The sequence below is a fragment of the Bos indicus x Bos taurus genome, chromosome 7 (assembly GCF_003369695.1).
Source record: "Bos indicus x Bos taurus breed Angus x Brahman F1 hybrid chromosome 7, Bos_hybrid_MaternalHap_v2.0, whole genome shotgun sequence".
NCBI classification, from domain to species: domain Eukaryota; kingdom Metazoa; phylum Chordata; class Mammalia; order Artiodactyla; family Bovidae; genus Bos; species Bos indicus x Bos taurus.
Genome location: NC_040082.1, coordinates 108,237,128 through 108,264,524, shown reverse-complemented (window position 1 = coordinate 108,264,524; position 27,397 = coordinate 108,237,128). Strand labels below are relative to the sequence as shown.

Genomic DNA, 27,397 nt, shown 5'->3' with positions numbered 1-27,397 from the left:
TCACAGGGAGGGCAGTAAGGTGCCTCTCTTCCCCTTTCCCAGCATCCTCTGGGGCTGTCCATCTCTGGGGAATGTCCAGTAGGTCCCAGCCACCAGATCTCTCGTTCCTATCTTTGACTGACTTCATTAGGACTCACTGAATGCTGTTAAAACAAGTATTCTCATCTCTCAGGAGCAATTGGCTCTGTGCTTAGGACGTGGGAACAGATCCACCGTCTTGTAAACCATTGACTTGGGTAACTCACGGGATGCCTGGCAATGACGGGTTTTCCCTGGCCTTGACTCATTCTTCCTTCTTCTGCAACATGCTGGCTTACTAACAGTGCCCTATAAATACAGCCCAAATCCATTCTACTTATACACACAAAGAGAAATATGTGACTATGCTTGTTGGATTTGTTTATGCAAGAGAAGAGGCAAAATGTATGTTTTCAGGTCTACCAAGGAGTGCATAGCTCTACTTTATGGACAGGTTTGCCTAGAGGGAACCGCTTGGATGGTAGGAGTATGTGGTGAGAGCAGAAACCGGAATGCCTGCTGACTGCAGATAGAAAAGGGGTGAGTGCAGCTTGTGAGACCTGATTCTGAGACGATACGGTGTGTGTTTTATTTGGAGAGGGAGTTCAGGGAAGTGGATGGAATATAGACATTCGGCTTTAGGCTTCTGAGCTGTGTGACCTGGGGCAAGTTACTTGACCTCTCTGAGCCTCAGTTTCTTGCCTTTCTGGGTAACTGTGAAAACTGAGTAGGAGAGTGAATGCCAATGCCATGAGGCAGACTGGCCTGCGATACTGCCAGTCTGGTGGTCAGCCTTGGCTAGCAGGCATGCGTCATGGTACAAATGGAATGCGGTTGCTCCAGGTGGCTTCCTGCCCATGGCTCCTGCAGGAATTACCCCAGTGGTCCTGTTCCTTATGTGGCTCCTTCACTGTATGTGCTGCAGAGTTTTCCCCTCCCTTGTGTTGTTTTCTGCAAATAGCTTCTATCAAGGGGGAAACACAGGGTTCCTTTCCTCTTCTTTGGGCTTGTAGCCATATTGGGAGTTCTGTCTTCCCTGTCCCAGATCCTGCCAGAGTGTGAACTCTTTGGGGTAACCGAGGCCCACTGCATTGGCCTCCTGGCCAGAGCTTGCACAGAGCAGGTGCCAAGTAGGATGCAGGGACCTTGGAGGTGGGGGTGGGGGGCTGAATGGACCCTTTGAGGCTTTGAGGCCTCAGAGTTTTGTTCCTGTGTCTCACCCAAAATGATGCAGTGACTTTGTGTGGAAGCTCAGGCAGGTCTGTGTGGCCAGGGAGCTTTTCTACCACTCTGGAGAATGGAGCCACGTGAGAGGGAATTCTTGAGAGGCCACTTGGGCCAGGTCCCCAGTCTACAGAGTCTGCTCAACTCCCATCTGGGCCACCAGATACCAATCTGTCTCTGTTGTCTCTCCTGCCCCTGCAGTCCATGAGTCTCATTGAGATTGGGAACCCCTCTCAGAGTCTGGAGAATGTTTGCCGCTGGGCCTACCTCCAGCAGAAGCCAGACACTGATCACGACGAGTACCACGATCACGCCATATTCCTCACACGGCAGGACTTCGGGCCCTCGGGCATGCAAGGTGAGCCTCGGGCCTGCGGGGACACAGAAAGGAGGGGGGCTGCACGTGAGTGCCTGACCCTGCCAGGGCCCCCGGCAGCCTTGGCCTGGGATGAGAGGGGTGTCTGGGCAAGGGGGTAAGTGCTGAGAAGGGTGTCGGGGTTGAGGGTAAGTGCTAGTCTCCTCCTGGCTCTTCAAAACTACCAGGAACTCTGACATGTCCCCCAGGAAACTGCATCTCTCCGGGGACAGGGAAGACCAAAGGGAGTGAAATGGGCAGAGCCTGGGGCTGGCAGCCCGGGGACCAGACAAGCCCTGAGGCTGGGTTTCAGTTGTTTGCTTCCTCCGTGCGTGCTTGCTAAGCCACTTCAGTCATGTCCCACTCTTTTGCGACCCCATGGACTGTAGCCCACCCAGCTCCTCTGTCTATGGGATTCTCCAGGCAAGAATACTGGAGGAGTTACGGTGCCCTCCTCCTCCAGGGATTCTTCCCCACTCGGGGATTGAACCCGCATCTCTTATGTCTCCTTCATTGGCAAGTGGGTTCTTTACCACTAGTGCCACGTGGGAAGCCCTTGCTTCCTCCACCTTTTGTAAAACAAATTTGAATAAATTTTCAATCTTTAAAAGATAAGGGACTTTACTTAAAAATTCAAACTATATAAGACTGAAAGACCTAAAAGAAAAACTGACAAGTCTACAATCATAGTTGAAGGTCTCACACAGTGACTGTTAAATAAAATAAGTGAAATAAGACAGTCAGAGAAGAATATATACTCATGACTCCACTTATTTTAGGGTTGGAAGTGGGCAAAACTGATCGGTGGTGTTCACAGTCAGGAGAGTGGGCAGGAGGGAGGGAGTTGCTGTTGGAACCGAGAAGAGGCTTCTGCAGTGTGGGGACAGTTTTATTTCTTGGTCAGCGGGGTGGCCACACAGGTGTGATCACTTTGCCTCCTGGTTGGTGTTGGTGCCTCTCTACCATGAGGGGTTGCTCGCTCCCCTTCAAGCCCGTCTGTGTGGCCAGCTGACAGAGCCCTCTGTCCCCCTTTGTCCGGGTGAGAGCTCTAACAGGGAGCAGAACTGTTCTGTGGGAGAGAAACCAACACAACCTTTATATTAAGTGACTTCATTCTTCATTTAAAAATGTGAAAGGACAGCCAAGAATTACCAGATATTAAAAAAAAAAAAAAAGGAAAGGATGAAAAAGATGGACCGACATGTAAAATAAAATTAAAAAGCTAACTCCAGAGGAAACAGATAATTTAGAGAAGGGAAAAGTACATTTTTATAAAGTCATATCTCCAGAATGTTTGAGGAAATATATCTGTAAACTCAGACCAGGCTACAAAGAAGAATCAGAGAAAAAAAGGGTTTTCATTAAAGATTTGATGGTGTTGACTAAAAACTTAAATGTCTGACCTGAAAGTTGTATGTGTGTTTTAATTCATCAGAAATGTTTAGCACTTCAGTCCTGGGGGACAGCATCTCAAGTAACCCTGAGAGAACTGAGCTGCTCTTAAGAGGCGAGGGGGGCTAGGATATGTAGGAGTTTTGCAACAAAGGGCAGCTAATAAGAACAAAGCTTACTGTTAATTGAAGAAAACGGAAATCTCAAGATAAGGAATTAAGTGCTTTTCTATGTGTGGGAAGATGCGGGATTCTGGGCTCACTGAAATCATTCCTTTGATATGCGTCTCAGCCATCTGGGGCCAGTATCCAGTGTTTTCACATCCTGAGTTTCCTCGGGGCTCACCAGCTTACCATCCATGGTGGCTGCAACTGCTGATGCTGTGACATCCTTTCTTTACTGATATGCGCAGCAATATTCCATTTCTCAGTGGGTGAAATGGAAAATTCAAAAGCTGAGATAAAAAGTCAAGGGCACCCAAAAGGATCAAAATATGAGAGAAAAATTGATGTAGAGGCTTAATCCAGGAAGAACACTGTCTATCTAAAAGGATTTCTGGAAAGAAAATAATAGCAAAATAAACTAAGAATGGAGGATATAAAGAAAAGATATAGATACATTTTCAAATCTTCAAATGCTAAATGTTTATGTAATGCTAGTGTGGGTGAATGAGAAATACAGACTGAGGCACATATTCATATGCAGGCTTTGCATACAAAGGACAAAGAGAAGACCACAAAGGTTGGCCCTGGCGCTGATTCAAGAACAAGCATCTCAAAATCTGCAGAGCAAAAAAATACTTTAAGACACATATTTTCCTGTTTATTAGAAGGGAAATAGACAATGGTTGGGTATACTGCTTTTAGACAGTTCTGAAACCAGCACTCCCCGGTCACGCTTCTTCCTTTCTGTATTTTTCTCTTGGAGCACATTGCCTAGGACCTCTCTGTGGGGTCTCAGATGAGTGAGTAACCAGCACTCCCCGGTCACGCGTCTTCCTTTCTGTATTTTTCTCTTGGAGCACATTGCCTAGGACCTCTCTGTGGGGTCTCAGATGAGTGAGGCTCAGTGGGGGCACAGTCCGGGTTTCTAATTTTCTGGGTCTTGCTGACTTAAAAAAGTACATGACCTGAGAGTTGCGAGTTAAGTTTTATTTGGGGCAAAACGAGGCCTATAGCCTGGGAGACAGCATTTCAGATAGCTCTGAGAAACTGCTCCAAAGAAGTAGTGGGGAAGGTCAGTACACTTGTGATTTTAGTGAAGAGGGAACACATGCAATCAAGTACGTATTTTTTTGCAGAAGGTTTCTGCTGGTCTCTTGAGAATTCCTGTTAGTCATGAGGAGCAGACATCACCATAAAGGAATTTAGTGCTTTTCAAGTTACAAGGAGATTCAAGAATTGAGCTCATAAAATTGGCCCCTGAACATAAGTATCTGAAGACCTGTCCCGCCAGTTTTTCCCAGAGCACAGAGCGCCTCATCCCTGATCTCCACCCTGAACCCCTTTCAGGGGGTGTTGAAGGTCAGCAGGTACAGCGGCACCTGATTTAACCATGGGCAGATGGCAAGTGCCCATGGCGATGCTGATTTGTGGCTGACAGCCTCCAGGATGCCCAGGTCTTTAAACAGAGGCCTTGCCTGGCACACACGCTCTGCACACACTTCTGTATCTCACCCAGCAGCAAGTGATGAGGCCCCACTGTCTGGATTTCCTCCATGTTGGGTGGGATCATCGTGCCCTCCCGTCACTCTGCCTCTCCCCGTGGGCGGGAACGTGGTCCTTCCCTGGGGGCATCTTAAGACTCCCTGTGATCAGGATCAGCCCAGTCAGGGGGGATCATCCTTCTGCAGACCAGTCACATCACAGGGTGGCCTTCCCACCTGCCTGCTCAGGCGGTTCAGGCTCCTGCCTCCTCCCTGCCCTCTCTCCTTGTGAGACTCCATTCCCAACTTCTTCCTTGGCCCGCACGCTGTAACTGGGCAGGCAAAACCCACTGTGTGTCCTCACTGTGACCTGTTAATTCAGTGGCTCTTCGGGAGCCCTTGGTGGGTTGAGCGGTGGCTGGAGGGTCTGTGGCTTCTCACATCAGAGGTTAGTCTGCTGCAGCTGCCCTCCCCCCTCTGATCCCCATTCTCCACCTCTGGGGGTGCCTTGCCCAGGACAGACCCCTGGACCCCTCAGCAGGAATGTGGTTCAGAATCTCCCCAGTCAGAGCGCAGGGTTCCCAGGCCAAGGGCTCCAGGAGCCTCATCATCTGTGGTCTGCGTGCCAGTCTACATAGTCGGTCTCCTCTGCACAGCTCAGCAGGCAGCACAGCACTGCCCTGAACAGCCTGGGACCACCCTCCCTGCAGCCATCTGTGCACTGTGGGAAAGGGGCCAGCTGAGGTCTCAGAGGCCCCAGGGAGGCCCCGAGGGAGCGGGCTCAGGGTGTGGTGCCAGGCACCAGGGCCAGAGTGCCTACAGCCCAGGAAGCAACCTGCAGCCTCGGGGATCAAAAGGCCACTCAGCCAAGAGGGGGAGGAAAGTGGAAGGTGCCCTGAAAGAGAACAGTGGGCAGGAGGCTACCAAGGTGGCAGAAAGTCTTGGCAGATAAGACCTGGACACGGGGAGCTGAGCTGGCTGCAGGGTGGCTGCTGATGGGCAGGGCTGAGGCCTGCTTCCCTAGGGTAGGGGAAAGCTGGTCTCGAGCTGTGCCAGCCTTGAGGGCAGTTGGCTGTGCTCGTTTGCTCTGGTGATGCCAGGACATGTTGGGGTCTGGGCCCCTCCACGTGGGGAAGGCTCTGAGCCCCCTTTGTCTCTCCCAGGCTATGCTCCTGTCACTGGGATGTGCCACCCCGTCCGCAGCTGCACGCTGAACCACGAGGACGGCTTCTCCTCCGCGTTCGTGGTGGCCCACGAGACTGGCCATGTGTAAGTGGCCTCAGCAGGCCCCGCTGCCTGAGGCAGGTTGGGGCTCAAGGGGCCCCGCTTCTCCTCTGCGCCCTGAGAGGGACACACCCTGGATGACAAGCCCCTCGGATGTGATGTCCTGACCCCGTGCTGCACTGGGCAGGCAGCAGGCCCGCTTTCCACCGAGGGCCAGGCAGCAGGGGGGGGCTGCCCACTCATTATGCCATCAAAGCAGTTGGGCAGGAGGGTCTTCTCATCCAATTCTGTAGATGAGGGTGCAAGGGAGCCTTCCCCAGGAACAGAGAGCTGGAGCTCGGGTGTGCATGCTGCTGGTGTGTAGGGAGGGCAGTGGCTGCCTCCACCTCCGCTGCTTTCTCATGCCGCAGCGCTCTGCCTTGGGGACAGGACCCTGCAGGGCCTGCTGCTGGATGCTTTCCCCTCAGAGTGCCCCAGCTCTAAAATCCAGCTGGGAGAAATCGGGTACCACCTGGCTCAGGGCTGACCAGGCCAGCTAAGGGCGAGGGGAGTCAGCTCAGGGAGGTCGGGGTCCCCTCCCGGCGTCTGGAGGGGGTGGGGCTGACAGGTGAGGGTCCAGTGAGGCTGTCTTGGCTCCTCTCACAGGCTGGGCATGGAGCATGACGGGCAGGGCAACCGCTGCGGTGACGAGGTGCGGCTGGGCAGCATCATGGCGCCCCTGGTGCAGGCAGCCTTCCATCGCTTCCACTGGTCCCGCTGCAGCCAGCAGGAGCTGAGCCGCTACCTGCAGTGAGTACCACCCTGTCCCCTGAGGAGGAACCTGAGTGCTGGACTCAGCTCTAGGAGGGCGCCTCTAGCCCCAAGTGCAAAGCAGGGCAGAGGGGGACAGCAGTGGGGGGATCCCATTGTTGGGGGCTAAGTTTTGGATGGAAAGTGGTTACAGACACTGCACCTTTAATGGATGCCTAGGGCCCAGGCAAGCCAGATCCTGCCTAACCATGCCAGGAAAAGAGGTGCAACAGGAAACCATAGTAACACAGCCTTAGGGCTGGGTGTGCAAGCCGCCCCACCACCAGGGCTCCATGGGGGGCCTCAGCCGCCGCCTGGTCTGGACAGCCCGGTCCTGCTGAAGGCAGCTCGTGGTGCCCCGTGTCCCCTCACAGCTCCTATGACTGCCTGCGGGATGACCCCTTCACCCACGACTGGCCGGCGCTGCCCCAGCTCCCCGGGCTGCACTACTCCATGAACGAGCAGTGCCGTTTCGACTTTGGCCTTGGTTACATGATGTGTACCGCGGTGAGTGTCGGAGCCCAGGACACCTGCGAGGGCTGAGCGGGAGCTTAGCCCAGACCTGCCTGGTCTCCTGGGAGGTGGCTGGTGTCGGGGTGGCTCCCTGGGACGGGGTGGAGCAGCCCTCCAAACATCAGGTTCTCCCCACACCTACTGCTGTATATCCAGTGGGTGCCCCATGCCCTCCTGGCTGGTCCAGACGTGGCTTCGGGAGGGATTCAGGCAGTGGAGTGTTCAGCCGGGGGATAGCGGGTGCCCATGGGATGCCTGCTTGGGCCAAAGGAATGCCAACCAGCCTTCATGCCAAGCACACTGGTGCCCAGCCGGCTCCACAAGAGGTCCAGGCTCCATGAAAGGTGTAGCCACCAAGGTCTGCAGGCTCGGGAGGCCCAGCAGCCCCCAGGGACGTGAGGCGCTGTCCCTGCGTCATGTACAGTCATGAAGCATGAAGTACGCCCGAAATCCTCACAGCACCAGAACCACACAGAGCTCAGGGCAACACGCAGGCCTGTCCTGGGCAGCCGTGCGCGAGAGCCTGGGGTGACGGGCAACCCTGGAGGGCCCCTGCAGTGGGAGGCAGCCTGCCAGCTGCCGCTGCTCTCTTCCAGTTCCGGACCTTCGACCCGTGCAAACAGCTGTGGTGCAGCCACCCTGACAACCCCTACTTTTGCAAGACAAAGAAGGGGCCACCCCTGGATGGGACCATGTGTGCACCTGGCAAGGTGAGTCAGGGCAGAGGGCAGACACGGACGCGCACAGCTCTCCAGGGCAGGTCCTGCAGGGCCTTGGAGTAGGGCCGGGGTCGTCTCAGGGGACCCCTGCCTCTCTCCTAGTAACCCCACTCTCCACTCTCCAGAGCTCCTGCCCTCTGAACCTCTTATACACTCTTTCTTCTGTCAGAGGGAACCTGATGTCTCAGAGCTCCTCACTGTGCTTCAAGCCCTATTGTGGGAATCCTCTCCTCCAAGGACCAGTTTTCGGGTTCCGGAAGCCTTCCATACCCCCTGCACACTGTGGGTGCCTGCATCACCTCACCCTGACACCAACATCGGCCAACATTCTGGTGGCCCTGGGATCCTCAGGCCCAGCATCAGGCTTGGCCTTTTTACCCCCTAGCACACTGCTGTTTGGTCCCTGGTGGGCACACTTGTCCCTAGAGGTAGCTGGATGGCCACCTACCAGTGCCTGCCTGCTACCCCAGGCCCACTTCCCACTTTCAATGGAAGCAGCAAGACAAAGGGCTTCTCCTTCCAGCCCAAATTCTGGGCCTGATTTTCATTTTTGTTGTTCAGTTGCTGAGTCATCTACTCTTTGTGACCCCATGGACTGCAACACACCAGGCTTCCCTGTCCTTCGCCATCTCCCTGAGTTTGTTCATGTCCATTGAGTTGATGATGCCATCCAACCATCTCATCCTCTGCCTTCAATCTTTCCCAGCATCAGAGTGCTTTCTAGTGAGTTGGCTCTTTGCCTCAGGTGGTCAAAGTGTTGGAGCTTCAGTTTCAACATCAGTCCTTCCAATGAATATTCAGGGTTGATTTCCTTTAGGATGGACTGGTGGGATCTCCTTGCAGTCCAAGGGACTCTCAAGAGTCTTCTCCAACACCACAGTTCAAAAGCGTCAATTCTTCAGCACTCAGCTTTCTTTATAGTCCAGCTCTCATGTCCACATGTGTCACTGGAAAAACCATAGCTTTGACTAGACGGACCTTTTGTCAGCAAAGCGATGTCTCTGCTTTGTCTCTGTTGATGTCTCAGACGTCTCTGACAAACTGTCGAGATTGGTCATAGCTTTTCTTCCAAGGAGCAAGCGTCTTTTAATTTTACGGCTGCGCTCACCATCTACAGTGGTTTTGGAGCTCAAGAAAATAAAATTGTCACTGTTTCCACTTTGTCTCCTTCTGTTTGACATGAAGTGACAGGACCGGATGCCAGATCTTGGTTTTTCACACTCCCACTCCTTATGAAGACGAGCCCATGAGAGTTCAGCCCAGGGAACACAGCAGACACAGCAGGATCCTGTGAGGTCCAGGAGAGGGCTCCAGTGTCCCCCAGTGTTAGGCCTAGAAAGACACCCAAACCACCTGGGCCTGAGGTTTCTGCACCACAGGTTTTAAATTCTGCTTTATTTTAGTCCCTGACAGAGCTTGTTAGAGATATGGATTTCCAGGTCCATCCTGAAGATTTTGATTTGGGATAAGCTTTGAGAATTATTTTGTTTGGTTCTTTATTTGTAAGATTATGTTAAAATCCAACATAATATAAAATTCATCAGTTAAATCCCTCTCGGTGGCTTTTAGGACTTTCACAGTGTTGTGCAACCTTCACCACTCTAGTTTCCAGAGCTTCTCATCACCCCAGAAAGAAACCTCACGAACCAGTGACTCCCCGTTATTGTCCTCTCTCCAGGTCCTGGAAACTACTAACCTGCTTTCTCTGTCTATGGATTTGCCCATTTTGGAGTTTCCTATAAGTGGAATGACATAGTATGTGCCTTTTGTGTCTGACTTTTTGCACTTAGCATCCTAACTTCAAAGATCATCTGTGCTGTTGCAGATATCAGGGCTTCGTTTCTTTTTTTAATGGCCAAATAGCATTCCATTATATGGATATACCACATTTGTTTACCATTTGGTGGGCATGTGGGCTTTTTCTACCTTTTGGTATCTGTGAATAGTCCTGCTAATGAACATTCATGTGTATGTTTTTGTTAGAACACTTGGGAATTGGTGTTTTTAAGAGGCATTCAGATGATTTAGCTGTGCCCGTAGACTAGACGTTGCAAATGGGATGTTGTGCCAGAACGGACCTCATAGCCTTCTTCTCCAAGGGACCTCGATGGAGAAGACAGGGGCTCCAAAACTTTTGCCATAACCCCAATGGGGAACTCAGTAAATGCTGAGCTGGAGAATGAGACTAGCTTGGCATGGACCCCTATCCCAATCTGCCCCTCAGGTCCAACCCTGGCCTGGAGAGAAGGGGTGGGGGCAGACACTGTGTGGTGTGCTCGTCCGGGGTGGAGGGGCGGTGGTAGGCCTTCCCACAGGAATCCTGGCCACTGCCAAAGGTGGGCCAGGGAGTGCTTGAGCACCGGCTTACTGGCCCATTTCCCCTTGGCAGGATGGGGAGGAAGGGGGAAGGTGTGGCCAAAGCACTCTTTCACACGGAAAGTGCTAACCCAGTGATGACTCTTCACTGTTTTTGCCGGTAGGACCCTCAGTTTATTTAGCCCAGTCGTGCTGATTGAGGGGGTGCTCGGGCTTTGCTCAGCCTGCCCCGGTTCACGAGGAGCACAGGGAGAAAGCTGAGCTGGATCAGGGATTCCTGGTGTGTGTGGGGTTGGTGCAGGGGCAAAGCGGAGGAGGGGCACCTCCCAGGGCTCCATCAGAATCCTCTGCCCTTGTGAGTTTGTATGTTTTAGTATCTTACTTATGGGCAGTGTAATCTTGTATCTGGAAAGCAGTCATCCTTTATCTCTTCCTTTCCTCTAAGAATAGCCACCAGGCCCAGGAGAGAAGGTAGTGAGAAGGGAGCAGGGTAACGACTAGGCAGGCTGGAGAAATAGCAGGTTGTCTGGGGAATCAGGGCTGTGCCAGGCACAGCTGTCCCTTTCTGTCCCTTGCTGCCCCCACCCCAGACGCTGGGCAGGAGGTCACACGGCACTCAGGCTCTTCCTGGTCTCCTCACTGTCCACAGTGGGTCATCCCAAGCAAATCTTCCTCTCCTGCACCTCCCATTTGCCAAAGACAGAACCACGTATCTTTATTCCATCCACAGAGAGGACCTGGAAAGAGGGATTAAACCTATAGCTGAGCCACCTGCATCCTTTGCCCCCAGTTTCATGACTTGTTCCTTGTCTGCCTGGGTTGCACACTGTGGAGTGGATGGGAAGGTGAGGTCAGGTGGAGAGGATGGGCAGTGAGCAATGAGGGCCTGTGGGCATGTAGCTTTCTTACAGAATCAGGAGTTCTGAGCAGGCACGTTTGGCTGAGAGGGGAGAGCTGAGCTTGTTGTTCTTGGAAGAGATGTGTGCAGTGGGCCTGGGGGTTAGGCTGGTTAGTCACCTCGGCTTCACATCCATCCACCCATCCATCCATCCATATGTCAGGCTTTCTCTTCCACCGGGTGTCACTGTCTCTGATGGTTGGCCATCAACGTGACAAGGCAGCAATGATGTGATGGTGAGCAAGGGGATGGGGAGGGGCCTGGAGGAAGCACAGAGAGGCTTTCAGTGGAGTTCAGCCAAAGCCCAAAGACTGGGGAGAAGTGGGACCAGTGCTCCAAGTGGAGGGATCTCCTTGGGTGGGAGCATGGGGAAGATGGCTGGGGAGGGTGGTTGAGAGGAGCACGGTATTTTAAAATGTAATGTACTAAGGGAAAAGTTGAAGCGTGCTAAGGCCAACAAATCAAGAGAGTTGTCATTGAAAAGACAGTTCCTCAAAAATCCCAAGGAAGTAGGGGGAGGAGTGGTTAGCCTCACAGGGGAGCTCCAGGATCAGTTAGAGAGCAGGGCAGGGGGTGGGGGCAGGAACTGCGTTTGGACAGAAAGAAATGCCAAAGCAAGGTGAGCAGGATTAGGGTCGGCTGGTGGGAATCATTTCAGTGGGCTTTGGGGCATCGGGGTGCTCCTAGTACCTGACTGGGCTTGGAGTGATTAGGATGGGAGATGGTGGCCTGGAATTTAGGAGCGCTGATGAAGGAGGAGGCTGTCGGGGAGAAGGGGGTATGTGTGCTCTGGATTGATTAGTTTGCACTTGAAAATTACCCTTGTGGATGAGTTGATTACTATCTCTAGGAGCTGGTTAACCCTAGGAGGGGGAGTCCCTCCAGGGTCAGCAAGACCCAGATGTCAAAGCATCAGAATCCAGAAAACAAAAGACATAGTTGACACTTATGGCTCCCCAAGAGACTAGAATGATGGCGGGAGAGAGGCAGGGACTGTTTGAACTGATGATGACTCTTCCTGAGCGCGAGTCATGTCCTGCCCTGTCCAGGGTGCTGGAGACTTGGCTCGGATCTGCTCTCAGACAGGAGCTCCCTGTGGCGACACGGGGATGCCTTTCATCCCCTGGAGGCAAGGTTAGGCCAGGCACAGAGGGTCCCCCCAGGTGCCTCTACTCTGCAGGCTGGGTTAGTGGGCTCGCCTTGCCCTCCTTGCCCGAGCCAGGGTGCAGATCCAACTGGGTGAAGATGGCTCCTGCATCCGAGTATCCTGGCAGAAAAGAGTCCTTCATGTCTCACTTTCACCTGCAGTGTCTTGGGAACAACACTCACTCTACGTTTTCATGAATTCAGAAGCACTGTTTCAGAAACATGTGCCACGGTGCTTATGCAAATGCAGAGGCCCTGGGATGCCCAGGTTTTGCCGCACAGTCGAGGACTGGCAGGCAGGCATAACGGTAGGGATCGCCCAGGGTCTGGGCGTGGGAGTTTAAGCCCTCTCTCCCTCCCCATTGTGTGACCTTGAGCCATCCTGTCCCCCCTCGGGCGAGTCACCTAAGTGTCCGACTCAATTATCTTCACATCCCAGGCTCCTGGCACATGGCACCAGCTCAGGACATGCTGGTGGGTGGAGAACGGAAACCCAGGACCACAGTGGTTCAGAAATGCTAAATGCGCACTTCCTGAAAAGAACAGTCTGCCTTTCAGGCTTTCAGACCAAGCTGGCAGTGTTCCTGGCCCTGCGAAAGTGCACCGGTGCTGTCCATGGTGCTTATCCTGAGAGGCAGGTCAGCTTTGTTCATGGGTGTGTGTGGCTCCAATTCACTCATGACGTGTGACTTTGTGCTTTTAAAGGTTTAAGCCCCTCTACTGGATGAAATATTTATAAGCATTTAAACATACGTTTGTAGAACACTTTAATAATATTAAACGTGTTTCTTTCATAATAACACTGAGGCATCAGAGTTTAAAACTGTTCATTCCATTTGCTTGTACTCTTTCAAGTGCTCACAGTCATCCAGGAAGAAATAAACCAAAATATTAGAGGGACAGCTTCTAGGTTGTGGAATTCAGGATGATTTTCCTGTCTTCCTGCCCTGTTTTCATATTTCCTATAATGTGTATGTGTTACCTCTCAGCACTTGGACCCAAGTCTGTGGAGGAGGTGGTCCATCACACCATGGGCCCGTGGCATGTCCTGAGTTGCCCCATGCCCAGCTCCCCATTTACAAACTGAAGACCCGTTAGTCCAATGGGGACAGGGGGACCACCGCGTGGCCTCCTGCATTCCCCAGGTCCTTGGTCCCTGTGGCCACCAGTGATTTAGAGGCTGGGCCCCATCACAACTTCAGAGGTGCCAGGACCCTTCCCACCCTCGTTGTCTTAGTCAGGTGGGGCAGATATATCTGAGACTAGGGTGACTTATGGAGAAGGCAATGGCACCCCACTCCAGTACTCTTGCCTGGAAAATCCCATGGACAGAGGAGCCTGGTAGGCTGCAATCCATGGGGTTTCGAAGACTCAGACACGACTGAGTGACTTCACTTTCACTTTTCACTTTCATGCATTGGAGAAGGAAATGGTAACCCACTCCAGTGTTCTTGCCTGGAGAATCCCAGGGACGGGGGAGCCTGGTGGGCTGCCGTCCATTGGGTCGCACAGAGTCAGACACGACTGAAGCGACTTAGCAGCAGGGTGACTAAAACAGCAGGTCTGGAGGCTAGAAGTCTGAGAGCAGGGTGTCAGCATGGTCTTACGTTTTCACTGACTATAATCAGTTAGGGCCACTCCTGCTTTTACTCCTGCTTCCCCTTTGATACACCTCTCCTGTTGGCTGACATTAAAGCAGCCACAGGTGTTTTGTGGCTTTGGCAAAGGGGAAACTGGATTTGGGGTATATTTATTGGCTTATTTATATGGTTTGGGGATTTCCCAGGTGGCACTAGGGGTAAAGAACATGCCTGCCAATGCAGGAGGCGTAAAAGATGCGGGTTCGATCCCTGGGTCAGGAAGATCTCCTGGAGGAGGACATGACAACCCACTCCAGTGTTCTTGCCTGGAGAATCCCATGGACAGAGGAGCCGAGGGGCTACAGTCCATGGGGTCACAAAGAGTTGGACATGCCTGGAGCGACTGAGCATGCGTGCATTTGGCTTTTAGTGCCCTATATGTACAGCTAGGTTGTTGATTCTGTCCAGGTATACTTTTAGCTTCTAGAAATACTCTTTCTGCCTCGGTACCGACTCACCCAAGGTCATTGAAGAATATGTGCTGTGTTCAGCACAGCCTTCTCAAGTGATTGGAGACAAGGGGCCTCAACTGTACTAGAGGTTGTGATTACTTCTGTGTTTGCAATAGTTTGTTTCCTTTTGGGGTTTGTCTTGTAGTTGGGACTATTAACACAGATCCAACTTGGATAGTTCTTTGAAAATGCTAAGTGTAACAAGATGATTTGCTTCTTGAAAAACTGCCCAGACCTCTAAACATACATATTACAAAGCATAACAGGCATTAAAAATAATTTTCAAACACCAGGAGAGAAACTTAAATGCAGACAGGATGTGAAAAGTTTGCTCAAAGTGTTGATAAAGCTGTTACCAGTTAAACTGCTATTTTGAAAATTTTGGCTTACAATAAAATAAGGAAGAGATGAAGACTTCTGATTTCAGTCAGTTCAGTTGCTCAGTCGTGTCTCACTCTTTGTAACCCCATAGACTGCAGCACGCCAGGCCTCCCTGTCCATCACCAGCTTCTGGAGCTTGCTCAAACTCACGTCCATCAAGTCGGTGATGTCATCCAATCATCTCATCCTCTGTCATCCCCTTCTCCTCCCACCTTCTATCTTTCCCAGCCTCAGGGTCTTTTCCAATGAGTCAGTTCTTCACATCAGGTGGACAAAGTATTGGAGCTTCAGCTTCAGCATCAGTCCTTCCAACGAATATTTAGGACTGATTTCCTTTAGAATGGACTGGTTGGATCTCCTTGCAGTCCAAGGGACTCTCAAGAGTCTTCTCCAACACCACAGTTCAAAAGCATCAATTCTTTGGTGCTCAGCTTTCTTTATGGTCCAACTCTCACACCCATACACGACTACTGGAAAAACCATAGCTCTGACTAGTCAGACCTTTGTGGGTAAAGTAATGTCTCTGCTTTTTAATATGCTAGGTTTGTCATAGCTTTTCTTCCAAGGAGCAAGCATCTTTTCATTTCATGGCTGTAGTCACCACCTGCAGTGATTTTGGAGTCCAAGAAACTAAAGTCTGTCACTGTTTCCACTGTTTCTCCATCTATTTGCCATGAAGTGATGGGACTGGATGCCATAATCTTCGTTTTTTGAATGTTGAGTATTAAGCCAGCTTTTTCACTCTCCTCTTTCACTTTCATCAAGAGGCTCTTTAGTTCTTCTTCGCTTTCTGCCATAAGGGTGGTGTCATCAGCATATCTGAGGTTACTGATATTTCTCCCAGCAATCTTGATTCCAGTTGGTGCTTCATCCAGCCCAGCATTTTGCAAGATGTACTCTGCATTTGAGTTAAATAAGCAGGGTGACAATATACAGCGTTGACATACTCCTTTCCCAATTTGGAACCAGTCCGTTGTTCCATGTCCAGTTCTGACTGTTGCTTCTTGACCTGCATGCAGATTTCTCAGGAGGCAGGTAAGGTGATCTGGTATTCTTATCTGTTGAAGAATTTTCCACAGTTTGTTGTGATCCACACAGTCAAAGACTTTATCCTAGTCAATGAAGAAGAAGTAGACGTTTTTCTGGAATTCTCTTGCTCTTTCTATGATCTAACAGATGTTGGCAATTTGACCTCTGGTTTTTCTGCCTTTTCTAAATCCAGCTTGAACATCTGGAAGTTCTCGGTTCACATACTGTTGAAGACTAGCTTGCAGAATTTTGAGATGAGTGCAATTGTGCAGTAGTTCAATATGTATTAATATACCTTCTTTTATCATTTTAAATTTATTTATTAAATAAAACTCAGGTAAAAATCCATGGAAAATAAATAAAGGTTTAAAATGAGTGAAGAAATCAGTAGAAATAAATCTGACTTCAAAAAATTTAATTATAACCAAAAAGTTTCAGATCAGACTGAAGCAGTCATTCATTAAGAGGAAGAGATAAAAATATCCAAGAGAAGTAAGTAATAGACGGGCTCTTGAAGTGTTTGACAGTGCAATTAACAAAGAGGAGTGAATCTGATGAACACATTGGAAAAGCATTTAAACTTCTTTCTGATTTTGACATGAAACAACATCAAAGACAATGTAAAGCTCAGAATATTGCCTCTACAGTAAAAATGTTGACAGCAACAGTTACTGAGTTGGTAATCTAAAAAGCATTTTAAATCAGTCTCCGACCAAGAAAACGTCAGACACCCTGAAATCCACATCCAGAAGCACACCAGATGCAGTTTCTCCAAATTTGGTCACCTAAATATTTGTATAGCATCACCAATAACTTCTCTAAATTATGGAAAATTAAATATTTCTCTCAACATGCTAGAGCAAGTGCTGGCAAGCTACAGCACACACACCAATTCTACCTGCCTCCTGGTTTATTTTCCCGTAACAGTTTTATAAAGATGTGACTCACATTTAAATTCCCTCATCTGAAGTGTACAATTCAATGGTTTTCACTGTATTCCTGGAGGTGTACAGCCATTACAACATGATTCACCCCCTCCTCCTCAATCCTCACCCCTCCTCCTCAATCCTCACCCCCTCCTCCTCAATCGTCACCCCCTCCTCCTCAATCCTAGGCAATCACTACTTTGTGTCTCCTTAGAGTTGCCTCTTCCGAATATTTCATATAAATGGCATTGTACAATATGTGGCCTTTTTTGACTGGCTTCATTCAATTAGCATAATGTTGTCAAGGTTCATCCATGTTATACCATTTGTCAGGACTTTATTCCTTTTTATTGCTCGATTATAATCTGCTGTATAGATATACTGTTTTTTTAATCTATCAGTTTATTAGTTGATGGACATTGAGCTGTTAACTACTTTTCAGCTATTATAAGAAATGCCGCTGAAAACATTTGTGTACAAGTTATTCCGTGGATGCGTCATTTTTCTTGAATATGTGTTTAGGAGTAGAATTGTTGGTTCTTGTGGTAACTCTATGTTTAACGTTTTGGGAAACTGCCAAAGCAGTTCCCAAAGCAGCTGTACCTTTTCACATTCCTACTAACACTTTCTCTACGTCTTCACCAAAACGTATTACCTGTGTTTTTATTATAACATCCCAGTGGATGTGACGTATGATCTCATTGTGGTTTTGAGCACCTTTTCATGAGCGTAATGACAGCTTGTATGTATCTTTTTTGGACAAATGTCTATTCATTATCGCCTTTGCTTATTTTTAATTGGGTTATCTTTTTATGATCAAGTTATAATCATTCTTTATTCATTCTATCGTTCTATTTTCTGGATACAAATCCCGTATCAGACCGCTCAGATGAATGGCTTGCAAATATTTTCTCCTATTATTGTCTTTTCACTTTCATGTTAGTATCATTTGATGCATAAAAGTTTTTAATTTTGGTGAAGTCTAATGTAGATATGCTTTCTTTTGTCACTTGGTTTTGGTGTTTAACTAAGAAACCATTGCCATCCAGTGGAGAAGGTGTGTTCCTGTTCTTTCTTTTGGATCTGTGACTCACTGTCAGTTAGGATTTGTGTAAGGTGTGAGGAAGGAGGCCAGTGTTGCTCTTTTGCATGTGAATACCCATTTGTCTCAACACCCTTTGTTGAAGGGGCTATTTTTTCCCAATGAATCATTTGCTACCCTTGCTGAAAATCAGTTGAGCATATGGTTGTAGCCATGCGTTCCGGGAAGCAAACTCACTCAGAAGGACAATGCAGATAGCGGAGCGCAGTTTATTACACCGGCGGGCCCAAGGCAGAGTCTCCTCTTAGCCAAGGACCCCGACCAGTTTTGTGAAAACCTTATATACCCTAAGTGTACGTGCTCAAACCCACCTCCCCAAATTCCTTGAAACTAGTCTGGACAAGGTAAAAGAGAGATAAACGATCAAAGTTAACCCATGATTCATGTGTCACAAGACTAGATAAACAGTGGACATGTATCAGTAGGATTGTGGTCATATCCCTATAAACATAATGGGAATTTACCACTTTGTTCTGTTACAGAGATAATTAGCATATTCTTTTAGGCAACAGAGAGTCCAAGGACAAGTCCTGAGGCTCTTTTATCCGGGGGTCTGGTTTTCCATTGGTATGCCATCTCTATAGACACCGTTCAGGGCACAAAGTTCAGAGTCCGTTGGGAGGGTGACCACGCGTGTAGCCTAATGTTCGCAGCCTGGCCTAAGATGAAGCCCAGCTCTGTCTGTTTCCTCCTTCAATATGTAAAGGCTCCTTTCTGGACTCTGTGTTCTGTTCCATTAATAATTTTGTTTCTTTATGCCAGAGCCACTCTGTCTTGTTTATTTTAGTTTTGTGGTAAACTCTGAAACAGGTAAGTCTGAGTCCTTCCACTTTCTTCTGTTTCAAGATTGTTTTGGCTATTCCTGATCCTTTGATTTGAATTTTTACAAGTATCTCGGTGTCTGCAAAATTCTAGCATACGTGTCATATTGAGTCACAGATCAATATGGGGAATACAGGCGTTCCTCGATTTATTACACTTTGCTTTATTGCGCTTTGCAGACACTACTTTTTTTTTTTTTTTTTTAACAAATTGAAGGTTTGTAGCTACCTGTGTTTTGCTGAAAGTTTTCACTTTCGTCTCAGGTTCAAAGGATTTGTTAACAAAATAAATCGCTTGATAATACAAATAAATGATACAAATATTTATTAGAGAATTATCTAGCTTACTTTCAATATACTAAGATTAAAAGAAAAGAGAAATAGAAAGAGCAGAGGATACATCACGAAATTGGGTTTTGACAAACATCCAGACTTAATCAGTGCTGGGAAGTCCCGTGTCCCAGAGCATCTGGAGTCCCAACTGGGAGAGGTCAGCAAGTCAGCTCTGTGGGTGAGACTTTAAAGGTTGCAGTCAGGAGTTCCTGCTTATAATCCCAGGATGGAAGCAAACTGATATCATCATCCATCTATGACCAAATTGCAAGCCTGGTTTCATGTTAATGCTGTTTGTTTTGTCTTGTAAAACTTGGAATGTTGTTCAGCCTAGGACTTGGTGGCCAGGCCCCCTTCAGGGGCTCAACAATCTCAAGATTGCTCCCGCATCTTACCTAAGCTGCTACAAGTCTTGCCCTCACAGCAGGCAGTCACTCCCAGTCACTGCCAGCCAGGGCAGTGTCCAGGCAGGTTAGAAGCAAGGTCAGAGGCCTGCTCTGCTTTGTCTCTGAAGCTTAAACAGACTATTCATTTAATTTCCCTAACACCCTGCATTATCAGTTAATGGTTAGCATTTTTTAGCAATAAAATATTCTAAAGTATGATATGTACGTTGTTTTTTTAAGACATAATGGCACACTTGATAGCTTACAGTATAGTGTGAACATAACTTTTACATGTGCTGGGAAACCAAAAAAATTCATATGGCCCTCCTTATTGTGATATTTACTTATTGTGGTGGTCTGAAACTGAACCAGCAATGTCTCTGAGTATGACTGTGCTGCCATATTAAACTCTGGTCCATGAACATGGGATGTCTTTCCATTTACTTAGACTTTTGATCATTGATCTTTCAACAAGTTTTTATAGTTTTCAGTGTACTAATGTCACACTTTTTTCCTTCAATTTATCCCTAAAATTTTTTTTGTCATTTTTTGATGTTATTGTAAGTAGAATTGTTTTCTTTTCTTTTTTTTAACTCAAAATGCTTCTAATTTCTCTTTTTACTTTTTATTGAAACATAGCTGAATTACAATGTTATGTTACTGCTGTGCAGGAAAATGACTCATTTATTTATGTAAATTTTTGTATTTATATAAACATTTATAAATTGTATAATATAAATACTGTAATTATATGAATTTTATGTCCTTGTCCATTATGGTTTACTGCAGGATATTAAATATAGTTCCCTGAGCTATACAGTCAGATTGTGTTGTTTATCCATTCTGTATACACCAGTTGCATCTGCTAATTTCAAACTCCCAATTCAACCCTCTCCCACCTTCCTCCCCCTAGACAACCACCAGTCTGTTCTCAATGTCTCTGATAGAATTGTTTTCTTAATCTCATTTCAGTTCGTTCATTGCTAGTCTATAGAAATACAATGGATTTTTGTATATCGATCTTGAATCCTGCAATCTCACTGAACTTTTAAAAATTAGTTTTTAGTGCTTTTCAATAGTGTTTAGTGGTTTCCATAGGATTTTCTTCCCTCATAGCTCAGTTGGTAAAGAATCTGCCTGCAATGCAGGAGACTCTGGTTCGCTTCCTGGGTCAGGAAGATCTGCTGAAGAAGGGACAGGCTACCCACTCCAGTATTCTAGGGCTTCCCTTGTGGCTCAGCTGGTAAAGAATCCGCCTGCAATGTGGGAGACCTGAGTTCATTCCCTGCGTTGGGAAGATCCCCTAGAGAAGGGAAAGGCTACCCACTCTAGTATTCTGGCCTGGAGAATTCCATGGGTCACAAAGAGTCGGACACAACTGAGTGACTTTCACTTTCATAGGATTTTCTACATAGAAGATCATTTCATCTGCAAATAGATATAGTTTTACTTCTTCCTTTTCAGACTGGATGCCCTTTCCTTCTTTTTCTTGCCTAATTGTTCTAGCTAGAACTTACGGTACAGTGTTGACTAGAAGTAGTGTGGGCAGACACCCTTTTCTTTCTTCTGATTAGGGGGAAACCATTCATTCTTTCACCATTAAGCATGATGGGGTATTTCATTGATGTCTTTTATCAACTTGAGGAACTTCTAGTCTTGTCTTTTGAGTGCTTTTTTCAGGAAAGGATGTTGGATTTTGCCAATTTTCGTTTTTGAGTCTTGAGGTGACCATATTGTTTTTCCTTTATTCTTTTCAAGGTTTAGGATGCTAAACCTTGCATTCCTCAGATAAATTTCACTTGGTAATGATATGTAATCTTTTACCATGCTGTTGGATTTGATTTGCTAAAATTTTATTGAGGAATTTAAAGTCTATTTTTATAAGAGATATTGTTCTCTAGTCTTTATCTTATAATATCTTTGTCTGATTTTGGTATCAGGGTAATATTAGCCTCATTGAATGAACTGGGGAAAATCTTCTCTTCCATTTTTTGGAAGAGTTTGTGAAGAATTGGTATTAATTTTTCTTTAAATGTTTGATAGAATTCGTCAGTGAAGTAATTGGGCCTTCAGCTATTTTTTGTGAGAAATTTTAAATCACTAATTCAATCTCTTTTGTTTGTTACAGGTCTATTGAAATTTTTAGGTCTCATTAAATGAGCTTTGGTAGTCTGTGTCTTTCTAGAAATTTGCCCATTTTCAGAACTTTCTGTTTTTTTTTTATGTGGATTTCAATTATTCTCTGTTGTCACTTGTTTTCAGCCTGAATAACCCCTTTTAGTATTTCTTTTTTATAACTGTATTGAAGTATAGTTGATTCACAATGTCGTGTTAGTTTCAGGTGTATAGCATGGTGATTCAGTTATACATAGACATATATTCATTCTTTCTCAGTTTCTTTTCCCATATAGACTATTACAGAGTACTGAGTAGAGTTCCCTGTGCTATACAATAGGTCCTTGTTGGTTATCTATTTTATATATAATAGTGTGTGTATGTTGACCTTAAACTCCTAATTTAGTATTTGCTCTATGGCAGGTCTGCTAGCAGTGAATTATCCCAGATTTTGTTTATCTAAGAATATTTTTATTTCACTTTCATTGTTGGAAGATAGCTTTGTTATATATGATTCTTGGTGGACACCATTACCTCTGACCTCCATTATTTCTGATTAAAAGTCAGCTGTTAATCTTATTGGGTGTCCAATGAGTCATTTTTCTTTTCCTTCTTTTGACATTTTTGCTTTGTCTTTCAACAACTTTGACTATAATGTGGGAGTGGATCTCTTTGCATTTATCGTCCTTGCTTAAATTTCTCGGATGTTTCCATTAATGTTTGTAATCAAATTTTGGAAGTTTTCAACCATTATTTCTTTGAATATTTTCTACTCCGTCCTCTGTGTCCTCTCCTTTTGGTACTTTTACTATGCACATTTCAGTGAACTTATGGTCTTCCATACTTCTCAGAGGTTCTGTTCAGTTTTCTTTATTTCTCCCCTCTCTGCTCTTCAGCTTGTATAATTTCCATTGATCTGTGTTCAAGTTCATGGAGTCTTCTTCCAGCTCACATCTATTACTGAGACCTCTAGTGAGTTTTTCATTTGTTTTTGTACTTTTGAGCTACAGAATTTAGTTTTTTTTTTCTTTTTCATTTTTAGTTTCTATCACTTTCTTGATGCTATTTGACACTGTTCTTATACTCCCCTTTAGTTCTTTAGACATGGTTTCCTTTTGTTCTCTGAATGTATTTATAATAGCTGGTTAGAAATTTTTGTCTACTAAGTCTAGCATCTGGGCCTCCTCAAAGGTAATTTCTGTTGCCTGCTTACTTTCCTGTGTATGGATTACATTTCTTTTCATGTCTCAGTAAGTTTTGTTGAAACTGGACATTTTAGATAATACATTGAAGAAACTCTGGATACTGGTTATATTGATTCCCCCAGACCTTGTTGTGCTGTTGTTTGCTTGTTTACCTGTTTATTTGTTTAGTGACCTGGCTGCACTGTTTTAATAAATTTTATTTGCCCTGCAGCATGCAGCTGCTGATATTGCCCCTTGGAGATCATGCTGCTGCTGCTGTCGCTTCAGTTGTGTCCGACTCTGTGTGACCCCATAGACGGCAGCCTACCAGGCTTCCCCTGTCCCTGGGATTCTCCAGGCAAGAGTACTGGAGTGGGTTGCCATCACCTTCTCCTCGGAGACCATAGCCTTGGGCAGAAACATAGTCACTGAGGCCACACAGCTCCACCTCCACCACCAGAACGGTGGGATTAGCCAGGTTCTCTTTGTCTCTTTCTCTGGTTTTACTGCTAAGCTCTAGCTATTCTGCCTCTATTGGTATCACACCCAATTAGCTTTCACTAGTGGCTAGCTGATTGCTGTATTGTTTTTGATAATGCTCTGGGGTACAAGTTGTCCACAGCCTGACCCAGTTAAATTCTGGACCCTTCACAGGGGCAGGGTGTTACCAGTATTTGAAGCTTGCTCAGGCTTCTCTGGTGGCTCAGATTCCGCCTGTAATGTGGGACACCTGGATTCAGTCACTGGGTTGGGAAGATCCCCTGGAGGAGGGCATGGCAGCCCACTCCAGTAGTCTGGCCTGGAGAATCCCCATGAACAGAGGAGCCTGGTGGGCTACAGTCCATGGGGTTGCAAAGAGTCAGACATGACTGAGTGACTAAGCACAGCCACAGTACAGATCCCAGAAGTACTCTAGCTGTCCTTTCCCTGGTTCTCTCTGTTTCACTTCTAGTTGGGTGACTATTTTACTTGTTGCTTACTAGTATCGTGGAGCTACTGGTCTCCTCTTAATTGCTCACTACCAAGATTTCTGTTGTTTTTGACAATGCCCTTAGGCATGGACTTCCTCATGCTCCATTCCAAATAAATTTAGTCCTCTTAGGGTGAGCTATGGAGCTCTTAGTTCTACCTCCCCTTCTGGGAAGACCACTGCAGCACTGCCCTGGAACTAGGAGCAGGGTTTTCCACTTCCAGAGTGACATTCTTGGTGTACAAACAGGTCAGTGAATAGGGATAGGACCCTACTCTTCTTGGCTCTTCCCTTTCAGCATAGAACGTCTTCCCTACAAGCAAACCAGGGAAGGGGTTACTAGAGTACAGCATTCTTGGTTTTCTATACTTGGGGTAGAGCCTCCACTCTAGGAGTGAGGACTGGGTGCGCAAAGGGAGTTCCCTGCCTGAAACAGATTTTCTGCAACACAGAGTTGCATGGTATGGGAGATGCCAATGGCCTGCCTTTCCCAGGGTGAAACTATAGCCCTAGACTGGAAGCTGAGGAAACAAGGAATCTCTGTCTTTTAAGTGGTAAGGCCTCCATCACACTAAGATGGGGAAAGAATGGGAGAGGGTTGTGGCTCAAATGTATAGACTTTCACAATTCTTACAAGAATTAGTATATTTTCTCCATTTGTTGTATTGAGCTTAGGACAGTTTCCAGATACCTTATTTTATTATTGAAGTATTTTGTTGTTGGTGGTGTTGTTCAGTCACCCAGGCGTGTCTAACTCTTTGTGACCCCATGGACTACAGCCCGCCAGGCCTCTCTGTTCCTCACCATCTCCCGAAGTTTGCCAAGTGCATGTCCATTGCATCAGCGATGCCATCCAGCTGTCTCATCCTCTGATGCCCTCTTCTCCTTCTATATTGAAGTATAGTTGATTTACATTATTGTGTTACTTTCAGGTATACAACAAAATGATTCTGTAATATTTTTTTTCAGATTTTTTCCATTATAAGTTATTACAAGATATTTAATGTAGTTCCCTATGATATAACTCAGTCCTTATTGTCCAGATAATTTAAATAGTTTGTTTAGAAAATAATTTTCACCAGTTAAATGGTTGTTTTACTGACGAGCGAGTTCCCTGAGCCTCTTTCAGCTCCATTCTAGAAGTTTCCATCTGCTGCCTGCTTTTGTAAATGATGTTTTATTGGAATGCAGCCATATCCATCCGTTTATGTGTTGTCTCTAGCCACTTTCATGCTCTAATGGCAGAGTTGAGTAGTTGCAGTAGAGACCTTGTCACCTTCAAAGATTAAAACAGTTACCACCTGGCCCTTACAGAAAAAGCTTGCTGGGGAATCGTCTTTCTACTCTCCCTGTGAAATACACGCTGACCAAATTGTTGTCATCTGAAGAGGGGATGAAAGAGTATGCAGTTAGAATTGCAGCGAACATTGTGTAAATCAACCAATTCTAAAAAAAATCATTGTTTTCTGTTTTTGGTTGTTTGTGGTATTTGTCAGTTTTTAAATTTTAAACTTTTTTATATTGTATACTTTTCTAGTTGTAAATCAACATTCCATTGCATACCTCATTTAGTATTTTTAATTTTTCACTCTTCTTCAAGTCGGCCCTAAATTGTCTAAGCTTCCTCCTTGGGGTAAGAAGGGCAGCAGTGTGATCAGGTTCAGGCTGACTTTCCTGCGCTCCAGTGTTCTACGTCCTATATTCACGAATTTTTACCATGTCAGCATATCACCTGTCCTTCATTTCCGTACTTTATTTAAATTGCTTTTTTAACTTAAACAGTAGACCTTGTATGTCTCTAGAGTCACTGGCTTGGTGTGCCGCCTGCATCTTTATAAATGGCACTGTGTGGGCACACTGGCCTGGGGGCTTCACCCTGCAGGCATGGCGTGGGGTGGGCTCTGGTGAGGGGACAGAGCAGGCTAAACGAGGCACTGAGGGTGGCAGGAGGCCAGGGTGGTGGTGGTGGTGGCAGGAGGCCAGGGTGGTGGAGGCCAGGGTGGTGCCCAAATCTGGGCAGGCCAACATCTTACCACACCTCCCAAAGAGATTCCGAGCTTCCAGGGGTCAGTAGGGCCTTCTTTCTTGTACCTCCAGGGCCGGGCACTCATCACGGACACTGCAAGCTGAAGAGTGGGGGGCATATGACCTTCTGTCTTTCAGCACTGCTTTAAAGGACACTGCATCTGGCTGACACCTGACATTCTCAAACGAGATGGCAACTGGGGTGCCTGGAGTCCCTTCGGCTCCTGCTCGCGTACCTGCGGCACAGGTGTGAAGTTCAGGACCCGTCAGTGCGACAACCCACAGTGAGTTTGCCCTGATGTTTCCCAGTCTTCCTGGGGGGCAGCTGTGGTCCCCAAGGGCCCTTGCTAGCCTACCCTATCCTGCAAGGCTCCTCCAGATATCAGTTCAGGAGAGGGTGTGAGAGTAGGCAAGTCTGGCCCCTTCTCATCCTCCCTGGGAGGGACCGAGACTTAGGAAGGGGAAGGCTCACAGTCTGCTGGGGGCAGAGCCAGCCCTGGAGACTCGGAAACTTGGTCTCCTTCCTCCTGGCCTGCATCCTACTCTAGACCCCAACCTGCTCTGCTCTTCCTGCTTGAGGGCATCAAGACAGAAGGTGGAACAGAGATGAGGCAGTGGGGATAAAGAGAAGGGCTCTCTCGGGCCCTGGGAGGCTGAGAGCCTGAGCAGGAGAGCAAATGATTGCAATCAGGCAAGAGGCAAGGTCAAGCGGCATGCCACCCGTGCCCAGCTGCCCAAAAGGGGAAAGCCTGGAGAGGTGTCCGAAGGCCCACCAGGCTCCCACCTCCACCCACGCGCCCTGTCCAGCCTCCCAAGCAAGCCCCAGCCCCTGTGCTATCCTCAGAGCGTCCCTGGGGCTAGTACTCGAGCCTCACGTACTTAGATTGACAAGACAGGAAGTTAGAAACTCAGAGGCTACAGGGTGCTGGGCAAGGACTTTCAGGTTCCGGTCCAGGATGCACCGTCAGAGGAGCAGATCTGGCCTGGCCTCCCCCTCGCTCCTTACCAGGCCCTGACTCCTCCTGGTGCCTGCCTGATGCCAGGCTCTTGGGGCTCAGGGGACTCAGCCCAGGTCTGGCCCTAGGGGAGATCATGCAGGTTGCAGGTGCTCTATCTTCTGTCCCTCCCGACATGTGCACTTTAGGGATATTTTTCCCCCTCTGGCTGGTCCAGCTTTCTTAGGCAGCAAGGGTTGAAGGGCAGCAGTAACATGAACAAAACCGCCAGAACCACCTGCCAACCCGTCTGTTCACAAACAGTATCGGGCCTGCCCAGTGCAGGCCAGCGCCCCGTTCCCTCCACATCAGTGACCATCAGACAGCACAGATGTGCGCACAGAGCTCTGACTGTGGTTTGCTCATGCCAGCCTGGCCTGCGTCAGCACCCAGCCTCCAGAGCCCAGCAGAGCCCGGAGGCCCCCACACTCCAGGGGCCACTCCATGGGCCTCCCCTTTCGTGTGTCTTCCTGGAGATAATGGCTGGGCCTCCCACTGCCGAATCTTTAGTTGCTGCTCCCTGTGCTCAGTAGTTCTTCCTGGGATTCTGGGGCCAGTATGAAGACTTCTGAGGCTCCCTGCTGGGCCCCTGCTCCCTGGGTTGAGTTCCCTCTGTGTTCTTTGCCCTGCCACTCTTGTGATTGCAGAACTGCAGCTTGCAGCATGAGCTCAAGCTCCCCATTTTCTCTTCTTCCCGGGCCTCCCCTGTATTCTCCCACTCACACTCTCTTTTGGGATTATCCCGGATTTCTGTTTGAATATGTCTGTCTCCTGCCTAGGCTGGCCCCTTCCTGCTGTT

General features: G+C 47.7%; 1 protein-coding gene across 1 annotated transcript in view; it reads left to right on the top strand.

Annotated features, from left to right (window-relative positions):
• ADAMTS2 (ADAM metallopeptidase with thrombospondin type 1 motif 2) overlaps positions 1 to 27,397 on the top strand; it is a 245,140-nt gene that overhangs the window by 187,819 nt on the left and 29,924 nt on the right. The window contains exons 6-11 of the mRNA XM_027548434.1: positions 1,444 to 1,600; positions 5,798 to 5,903; positions 6,504 to 6,647; positions 7,022 to 7,154; positions 7,757 to 7,870; positions 25,742 to 25,887. Of these exons, the coding sequence (XP_027404235.1) occupies positions 1,444 to 1,600; positions 5,798 to 5,903; positions 6,504 to 6,647; positions 7,022 to 7,154; positions 7,757 to 7,870; positions 25,742 to 25,887 (800 nt within the window). The remainder of the gene's footprint in view (positions 1 to 1,443; positions 1,601 to 5,797; positions 5,904 to 6,503; positions 6,648 to 7,021; positions 7,155 to 7,756; positions 7,871 to 25,741; positions 25,888 to 27,397) is intronic.